Raw genomic sequence first — 9,568 nt, 5'->3', positions numbered from 1 at the left:
GGGCCGGCGCAGCTGAAGGTGCCGTGGTGCAGCCCAGGGGAGGTGGTGACGGGGTGTCCCAAATTCGGGGGTGAGGGTGCCTCAAGGGGGTCGTGTGGAGATGCTGGAGAGCACTGAAACTATGAAAACGAGTGGGAATCGATGCAAACGGTACAGGGCGAGTGTTAATATTTGTTATTTAAATGTAGAAACCTAGATCATGCCGTTCCTTTTTTTCTTCTCCCTTTTGCTTTATTTGCACTAGTGTTCGAAATCGTGGGGGTTTTTTAGGCTGATTTGCTATTTGGCTCATAACACGGTGTTCCAAAAGTGTTTTAATCGTTTGGAAAGCCTGTCAATCATAGAGTCACAGCGTTTGGTGACTCTGACCTCATTTCTGGAAAACAGCAAACGCAGAGGGACGATGGTTCCTTTGTGCAAGGCTTCGAAACCACGGAGTACCAAGGGTTTTTTGTTGCTCGATAATTGCAAAGTTTCCTCGGGCCTGGGATGGTAAAGCAGAAGCTTGTTGCACAATTAGGGTTAATTATCCAGGAGGAGAAACTACCAGTGGCTCCAGTGCTATTGCAACATTCCTGTTTCTCATTCCCACCCTCCCCGTGTCCCCAGGACAGCGTAAAGGTTGGACGTGAGCCTAAACCGAGCGTGTTCAAAGACAAGCCGGGCTCCGGACCCGTCCGCGCCGCGGGCGGTGTTGCAGGAGGAATTTCTCTCCCATCCCCAAGCACCAGGCAGATGCCACCAGACCTTGATGGAGCTTTGCAGCGATTTTTAAAGCAAACTGGTGTCCCCTCAGTGCTGCGTTTGCCTCCCGGCTCTCCTGCGTGGGGTGAACGCATCCCCCCGAAGCTGCTCCCTTTCGAAAATGAAGCGTGTCCTCTGAGTTCCGCCCTTTCCTTGGGATGCGTGTGGGAAGGAGTGGTGCGAGAGATGGATTTTCCCTTTTCTGTGAAAACTCCCAAGCGGTTTCAGCTGTTCCCGCGAGTGCTGGCTGTGGGTTTCAAGTGCTCTTAGGGCTGGGGTGCCTCGCACGGACGATGCTCCGTGACTGCCCCAGTGTCGGTTACCCACCGCCCACCCCTCGCCCGCAAGCGCTGGCTGCAGGTGGAACGCCCTTCTGCCCTGTGTTTTTAAATAAAGAAGGAAATCCCAGTCACTCTTCCAGGCTGTTGGCATTGTGTATTTTGGGTAGTGATGGCTGGGGGGCCGAACGCTGTCCCCGCTGGGGCAGGGGCACAGGGCGCAGCGGCTGGGGGTGCTGCGGGGGCGAGGGGAGGAGAGTGGCAGCGCTCTGCCTTTCTGAACGCGCGGGCGGGAGGAAGGCTGTCGGACCAATACCCCGGTATTCCTCAGCGTAGTCAGTGACAGCCTCTCACAGGGAAGGAATTTGGGGTCCTGCTGTGAGCTGGCAGCTGCTGGGCTGAGGACACGGGGAGCTGTTAATGACGATGGGCTTTTGCACATGGGATCATTATTTTTTTTTCTTTCTGGCTCACTGCATAATTTCCTCCCCCACCCCGTGGGCTTTTCAGCCCTGTTGTTCCACTGGTCTGAAGAATGTGGTAGTTTCATGATGAAGCCTCCCCCTGCCCCCCCTGCTCTGAGACCTATTTGAAGCTGCCAAATTCAGATTACTTGTGACCTAAATGGGATATAAACCCCATTCCCTGGAGAGGAGGAGTTGTTGCAATAAACCACAAACCAAAACTGGAACAGGCAGAATTCCCGGCCAAACTGAACCCTGTCGCAGCTCTGTTGGAGGCAGGAGAAGTTGTGCAGGCAGAAATTAGCCAAATGGAAACGGCTGGAGGCTCCTTGGTTTGCAGAACTGTGAGAACGGAGCATGTATGTTTGCTGTATTTTACGTCAAATGTGACCAGACTTTTGCATACGCAGATTTTGTGTCTAGTTCGGGCTGTGACTTACTGCAGCTTCCTTTTCCCGTTTTTATTCAGCTCAGTACGTTTTCAGACTACATCTGGTGGGGCTTCCTCTTTTGGGTGCTTGGTTACTTGAAGCTCCCACTCATTTCGGTACCACACGCACCCTGTGCCATGGGCTGGAGCCGGGGGGTGACTGGAACGCAGACAGGAGTTGCCACTCGGCATCTCTGACCCCTTCCCAGCTCTCTGACAGCTCCCATCCATTCCCTGCAGCTCCAGGTGGAAATGAGCCTTCTGTCACTAACGAGGCAAGGCTGGTGTTTAACAGTTTTGTAAGACATAAACGGCTGCCACTGAACAGTCGTGGTTTTACAGAATACGACTATCCGGCAGCAGGGAAAGGGAACACCCCGGGCAGCAGGATGCAGTATGTTTTGAAAAGCACACTTAGTTACTGCGAAGGGCAGGGGGCAGGAGGAGAAACAGGTAATTTTAAAATAACACAGGCACTACTTTGGAGTGGTTGCAGTGTCCTGCAGGTGTTTCTGTAAGAACGAGCACAGCAGGGGAGTTACATCAATGGACACAAGTGATCCTTCCAGAGGCCTGAAGAGTAACTTTGTTTGCTGCACCGTGGCTTTCCCTGCCTGCAAGAGAGGAGAAAGTAATGTTCTCTAAAGGGTGCAGGTTCTACTGCATCTAACCCAGCTTCCCCTGCAGCCAGTGAGCATGGTTTTACACAAATCATGTAGAATTGGAGCTCGTCGCTTTGTCACAGAGTCTCTAGCATTGTGCTGCATTACTTGGCCTTAAAGGTTTGCAAAGTCTGGTAACAAAACCACAGACGAGTGGCTGTGTGTACTCCACTAATACTGAAAGCACATGAAGTCAGCCCCTTACAGAGTTTATTAAGATTTGTTTGACCACCTCTGCTTGCAAGGTCTGAGTTCTTAAACTGTTACCACTTGGGAAGGAATCCAGATTATTTTAAACAAGCAAAATCTATACTGAACAATTTTGTGTCCGAGTTTTGTACAGCAGAATTAACAAGAATAATTGTTCTGCACAGTAAGTTGCAGCTTTGTAAATCCATGTTTGTGCAAGGCAGGAGTCCGCTCTGCCGCCATGGGACAAGCGCAGGAGTCCGTCTCCAGTCCCGCAGAGACGCTGCCGGCCTGCCCCGGGCTCCGCTCCGCTCGCTCAGTACACGGTGCACCAGTTGCTGCCATCGCTGGGCATCAGCCCACCCGTGATGAGCAGGATGAGATCAACGAACCACCAGATGCCGAGTCCGCCCAGGGTCAGCAGCTTCCCCACGGCGGTGCCGGTGTGGCCCAGGCAGAACCGATCCACTCCGAAGCAGCCCAGGAAGAACGAGTAGAGCAGAGTGGTGATGAAATAGTGCCCGGTGTACCTGCAACGGCAGCGGGCGGGGGCGCGCCGGGCCGCCCCGCGGGTGAGCGGGGCGGTCCCCGCCGGCCTCGCCCCGTGCCTTACGGCGGGGCTCCCTCCGGTGGGGGCCGGGGGAGCTGCAGGCACCCGGGCGGAGGGGAGAGGGGCCCTCCCGCCCGCCGAGAACGCGCCCTACTTGACGCAGGGCCGGCTGCCCCGCAGGAAGCTCCGCGGCTCGGCGCACTCGATGCCGTCCAGCGCCCGGCACTGCACCCGCGTGTGGTCCACCTCGCCGTAGGCCTGTCCGCCGAACTGCGGCAGCGCGGGCGCGATCAGCCGCGGGGGACGGCCGGCAGCGAGCCCCGGCCCGCCGCCCCCGCCCCGCCGCGCCCCCCGCCGCCGCCGCTCACCTTCACGCAGCCGTGGCCCAGCTCCTGCTGCGCCGTGGCGTTCCCGCCGTGGTCCACCGGCTCCTCGCACTCCACGAACTCCTCAGGGCTGCGGAGAAGGAGGGGAGCGGTGAGGGGGGGGGCGGCGGCCCCTCCGCCCCGCCCCGGCCCGGCCCGGCCCGCCCGGCGCTCACAGGTAGGTGCAGAGGACGAGCGGCGCCTGCGGGTCGGTGTAGGCCCAGGCGGCGGCGGGCGGCCCCGGCTCGGGCGGCTCGGCCTCGGTGCCGTTGCGGGGCAGCCCGGGGGAGGCGCCCTGCAGCAGCAGCAAGTTGCCGAGCAGCAGCGCGGCCTGCGCGCACAGCAGCGCGTAGCCCACCGGCCCGCCGCGCCGCGGCGCCATGGCGGCGGCCGCTGCTAGGAAACGCCGCGCGCGCCCCCGGCCTCCGGGCCGCCGCCAGCCAATGGGCGCCGCTGGGAGGCGGGGAACAGCCGCTCGCAGCCAGTCAGCGAGAAGGCGGAAGGAGAAGTGGGGCGGTGGTGGGGAGGCGAGGCGGAAGTGCGCGCCAGGCGAGGAGGCGATTGGCTGCTAGGGAGGCCTGCCGGCCTATGGGCGAAGGCAGGGGGCGGGGCGCCGCTGGGTGTGGCCCCGCCGCCCCGGGCCGCTCCCCGCGCGGGTCTCCGGTAAAGCAGCGCTCGGCGCCGGCTGCTGGGGCGCGGTGGGGGCTGGCCGGAGCCGCCAGCCCGCCGTGCGGGAGGGAGCGGCTGCTGGCGGGGCGCGGCCTCGCTGCTGCGGCCGGCCCGGTGCTTGCGGGCTCCGCTGCCGCGTCGGTTGTGCCGCCGGTAACAGGCAGAGGGAATTCACTGCCTCCGCCGGGGCAGCGGCGGGGAGAGGCGCCCCGGGGCGCGCAGCCTGCCCTGAGCGCGGGCTCGGCGCTGGGGCAGGAGCCGGGCACCGGCGTGGCCCCGGCGGGTGCAGAGGGCCGCTGCTTCCCGGGCTTTCGACCGGAGAGAGGGTGTGGGCAGGCGGCTCCCCGTAGCGGCGGGCTGAAGGTGCCCGTGTGCCCGGCGTAGGGTAATGCTGCCTCCTGAAGGAGCCGTGGCTTTGGCTCACCGGCGGGTAACGACTGTTGGGCTGAAGGGCTGCGCGGTGGGACTGCTGGAGCCGGATTTCCCCTGACCTGCACCAGGAGCTGGCTGGAGATGGGATGGGATGGGGTGGGGTGGGATGGGATGGGATGGCCGCCTGTCTCCTTAAGCCCCTCTGCAATGGTTAAGAGGCTTCCAAGTGGCTTTAGAAATAGCTTAAAGATCGTGTGGCGCATGGGCTGGGCGGCGGTGGATCGTGTCTGCCGCCCGGCGGAGGGAAGATCACATCCAGTGTGGGCCTTACTCAGGTTTTACACCCTTCTGGCAGCGTAAAGCCTCTTTGAAATGGCGTGAATGAAGCTCACGCTTCAGGGCCTGATGTTTCAGACTTTCCCACGTTAATTGCTGGGGGAAAGGTCGTGTCCAAAGAGGCTGGAAGCTGCTGGCAGCGAGGAAATAGCAGCCGGGGCAGCAGCAGGTCGTGGTCCGGAGGCAGCTCTGCAGCCAAGTGCTCCTTGGAGGAGCCTTAGAGCCAGGAGGGGTGAGACTGTGGCTCTGTTCCCCCGTTACTCTGGAATTCTTTTGAAAATAAACGGGACTTGATCACTTGAGCAAACCACCCATTTATTGGAAAACGGGGAAGGGATTTCAAGAGTTGTCTAGACCGTCTCCCTGCCCAGAGGAGGAACTAGTCCTGCTTGGAGAGTCAAGTAGCAGATTTTTTTTATCCTAACTGCCCTACCCCTTGTACAAAGCGTCCGGCATTGGGACCCCCCCTTGCCTGGTCTTGGCCCTTTGTTACGCTCAGAGAGCTGTAGAGATCTGCCTCTGAGTGCTTTCTGGCCAAGACTCAGTGGTTAACTGAAGAGAAGGGCACACTCAGCTGTATGAAAGTGGAGGTTTAGGGACTGTGATCCTGCTACTGACCCTCCATGTCTGGACAAGCTGCTGCCTGTTTCCATCAGTTTTCTTCTGCCTCATTTTTTTCTACCTCGTTTAATCCCAACCCCCCAGTGTGTTGAGGTCATTAGATTGGAAATGCCAAGCACACTTTGAGACAGGTATGTGGCATTCATTAACTCCAGCTGCAAGCCAAGCAAAACATGCAATTTGATAGGAATGCATTTGGGAAAGAGCCATTACCAGGACTGGTGGGTGCCTGTCAGCCAGCGATCGCTGGTGCAGTGTGAACAAGTGTGCTTCCTGAGCCAGCTGGACTGTTGGTGGTGATGTCAGTGAAATCTCAACTGCATCCAAAATCCTTAATCTGTCTTATTTACAGTGCTTCTAAGCAAACACCGTGCACGCGGTATTGGGAGAGGATGTGGGAGCCAGCAGGATTGAGGTTGGAGGGAGAACATGACACATCTGAGTTTGCTATTTAAAACTGCTGTTACGTGTTTAGCCAGTTCAGTTGTAGTCCTTGTACCCTTCAGGCTGGCAGAGGTGCATGCCTGGCATTCACTAGAAAAGGGAATGTGCTAGCGAGCCCCAGCGTGAGCATTTCCAAGAAATTTCTTTTCTTGCTGATTCTACAGCTTTGTTACAAAGAACTGGGAAAATAACGGACAAACAGCAGATGTCATTTGGGAGATTCATTCCGTATCCTCTCCCCTGCCCTCGCTGTGCGCTCGAGCACAGTATGGCTCACTAAAGCACAGCCCGGCGGTGTCCGTCGTGCAGCTCACAAGGTGTCGGTGAACTCCACGGGAACCCAGGTGTACAACACTGCACCCTGCTGCTGCTCGTGCTGTACATGGGCCTTGCTCCCTTTAGAAACCAGTCTGAAAATCTTTTACAGCCTGCAAAGGGGACTGGCGGTGACAAAGCACAAAGGAGGAAATGCCTCTTTTCACGGGCTTTCCTTACCGCTGCAGCAGAGAGGCAAAGGTCCCGGTTCTTTGCTGGCCATTACGTCTCAGGCCTTGTACAGCCTCTGCGCTGTGTTCCTCAGGAAATGGGGCTGCTGTCCTGTGGTCCTACCGTCAGCCACAGGCAAGAGACCGCGTCCCTGCTCTGTCAGAGGATGTTGGAAGCGTTTTCCTTGAAAAACACCAAATTCCCCTCCCTTCCTCAGACATGGAATGAGGTGCTTCTCAACACCTACCACATAAGCTTTGTTATCGCACTGGATACTGCTTTGCCTTTTGGTGTAATTAGCTGATTTTGCATCTTTTTGGCTCACCACCCACATCAGCAAGTGATGTCAGCTGGACTGGCTGCTGTATTGCATGGCTTCCTCTTGTATTACCAGTGTCCTCTGGGAATGAGATGTCCAGCACGCATATTTGCTTTCCATTTGTGTACATTTTTTTCTTAGTAAGTTCACTTTGAGATATTTCCTGTTTCTGCCATTTATGCCCATTTAAGAGGGTATCACTCCTAGTTAAGGCTTTGAAAGAATGAAACATCCTAATTTTAATATCAAGTAATCGCTAAGGCTCTTGTCTGCAACAGGTTTTCTCACTTTGCCTTATTCTAGTCATAAAGTCTATTCTGAAGCCAACTAATGGCCTGAATCCTGGTACTTGCCTTTCAGGTTTCATTTGTGACTTAAGACGTTGCAGAACTCCAGGATTTATTGGTTTGTTTCACCTGATTCTTCTCCAAGAGCCTCTTCCACCATGTCTGAGCGATAGCTCTGCTGATGTGGGCATTTCAGGTGTGTTGCAACTGGTTGATCAGGTGAGCAGTTGTCCAGATTTTTTGTTTCCAAAGCTGGCAGGTTTGCGTTTGACCCAAAACGTGTGTTCAGAAGCTGTCCTAGCTCTCCTGCCCTGTTTCTGATTTGTTTCTGGAGCTTTGAGGTGTGTGGTCTTCAATTCCTTTTATCGCAAGGCTGCAGTAGGAGAAGGCAAGGGAGATGGATATATCTCATGCTAAATACGGACCTGGGAATCTCATGCCCCTCAGGCAGGAACCACAGGGTGATTCCTGTTTGTGCATTATTTGTACAGTGGTGTCTGTATTTGATCCATGATATTATCCTAATCCATGGAAAGCCTCCTGTATCTTGGGTAGCACTCAGCTTGTGGAAGCACCTGACTCAGAAGCCATGTGCAGCTTCTGTAAGAGTTGGAGATGTAGAACCTCCGTGTTGTTTCTAACATCGGTTGCGAATAAAATCCTCTGTCTCACCTTGCAGTATTACACAATTTAGTGTGCGGGCTTCCTGCGTAGCTTTGTGGTTTGGTCTGTTAGGATACATAAAACTGGCTTCCTCAAGTCAAGTTGTTGCCTCCTTCCAACAGGAACAGGAGATTTTCTGGTTGCTGGAGGGAAACCTGAGTCGCCAGTCATCTTCCTAAGCTCCTGCAAAAACGAATGCAGAGTTTTGGAACGCAAAGGACTGAATAACCCTTTCCTCTTTAATTGTTCACTTAGCAACAGCAGTGCAAACCTCTTATAAAATCTTCCAAGAACTCATCATTCAGGGGAGGGGGAAGACTTGTGCCAATTTCTCAGCCTGTTACGTGCTCGTTGATGGCATCTTTTGCATTATGTGCATTCAAAAGCAATTTCCAAAACATCGTAGGTGTCGGTCAGACCCTGTGAGTGAGAACTTGGGTGTGTATGGACGTTTCTGGCTGACAGCCCTCAAAAGGCACTCATGTCTGGTTGTCTGTTGTGCAGATGAGGTATGTGTGGCCTTTGGTGTAGATCTGGCTCTGCATCTATGGTGAGGTGTTTCACTACATCTGATTTGTTCAAGAGCAGTGACCTACTAAGGAAAAGAACGTGGATGCTCAAAAGAACCCGTGAAGTGCCACACTTGGAAAGCCAGGAAACGTTATTGGTATCCTCAGAAGTTGTTGGTAAAACTGGATTTTATTTGTCTAGGCTCTTGTACGCTGCTTATCATTATGGCATGAGGATGCTTCTCCATCACCTGTTCAGTAACGTGACTGATGTGTCATATGTTGTTTATTCCTCCTCGCGGAGGAAGACACCGTGCTCCACGGAGTGCCCTGAGCGCGTGTTTGATGGGCTGCTGTCTGCCAGCCAGAGGCAGGTCAGAGCAACCCGTGAGACTTAGGAGTGGAGGGCAGTACAGCCTGAGCCCGTGCTCCATCCTGGAGAGTTTTTCTCTTACTCGCCCGTATCCCGTGGCACTGCACAGCAGAGCGCTAACGTGAGGTGGTGTTTCCATGTCCTTCAGATTTGCCATGTAGTGTTTTGGAAGGACCAGAGGAATCCTGGTGTCTGCAGTCTGTGCTGGCCTGTTTCCCCCAGTGAGCTGCTGTTCTGGCACCCGCTCGCTCTCGGGACTTGGGTGCTTTTGCCCTAAGCATGTGCTGGAACCGTTCACCCTGCATTTACTTAAAGGGTACTTAAACGGAGCCTGCAGGAAAGCTGGAGAGGGACTTTTTACAAGGGCATGTAGTGATAGGACAAGGGGCAGTGGATTTAAACTGAAAGAGGGGAGATTTAGATTGGATATAAGGAAGAAATTTTTTACTCAGAGGGTGGTGAGGCACTGGCACAGGTTGCCCAGAGAAGCTGTGGATGCCCCATCCCTGGCAGTGTTCCAGGCCAGGTTGGATGAGGCTTTGGGCAACCTGGTGTAGTGGAGGGTGTCCCTGCCCATGGCAGGAGGGTTGGGACTGGATGACCTTTGAGGTCCCTCCCAACCCAAACCAGTCTGGGATTCTGTGATTCTATTTCTTCCAGCCTCTGCCACCGCGGAGGTGCCGTTCGCCGCCTCCCCGGCACAGCCGGGCTCTCTCCGGAGCGCGGCCGCAGCCCCGTGCCGTGGGGCCGACGCGTGACGGCCCGTCTCGGGTGGGCTCCGGTGCGAGGTTCCGGTGGGTGCCGCCG

The 9,568-nt window shown here is 55.7% G+C and overlaps 1 protein-coding gene across 1 annotated transcript; it reads right to left on the bottom strand.

Annotated features, from left to right (window-relative positions):
* Positions 1 to 3,066: 3,066 nt before the first annotated feature.
* TM2D2 (TM2 domain containing 2) lies at positions 3,067 to 4,064 on the bottom strand. Its single transcript, XM_086628067.1, has 4 exons — positions 3,859 to 4,064; positions 3,686 to 3,773; positions 3,472 to 3,587; positions 3,067 to 3,297 (listed from the first exon to the last, which is right to left on the bottom strand). The coding sequence occupies exons 1-4, from the start codon at positions 4,062 to 4,064 to the stop codon at positions 3,084 to 3,086; spliced, it is 624 nt and encodes a 207-aa protein (XP_086484193.1). The 3' UTR covers positions 3,067 to 3,083.
* Positions 4,065 to 9,568: the final 5,504 nt, after the last annotated feature.

Source organism: Tauraco erythrolophus, chromosome 29 (assembly GCF_009769465.1).
Source record: "Tauraco erythrolophus isolate bTauEry1 chromosome 29, bTauEry1.pri, whole genome shotgun sequence".
In the NCBI taxonomy this organism is placed as follows: domain Eukaryota; kingdom Metazoa; phylum Chordata; class Aves; order Musophagiformes; family Musophagidae; genus Tauraco; species Tauraco erythrolophus.
The sequence above is the reverse complement of the archived record's forward strand: the minus strand, read 5'-3'. Positions and strand labels throughout refer to the sequence as shown.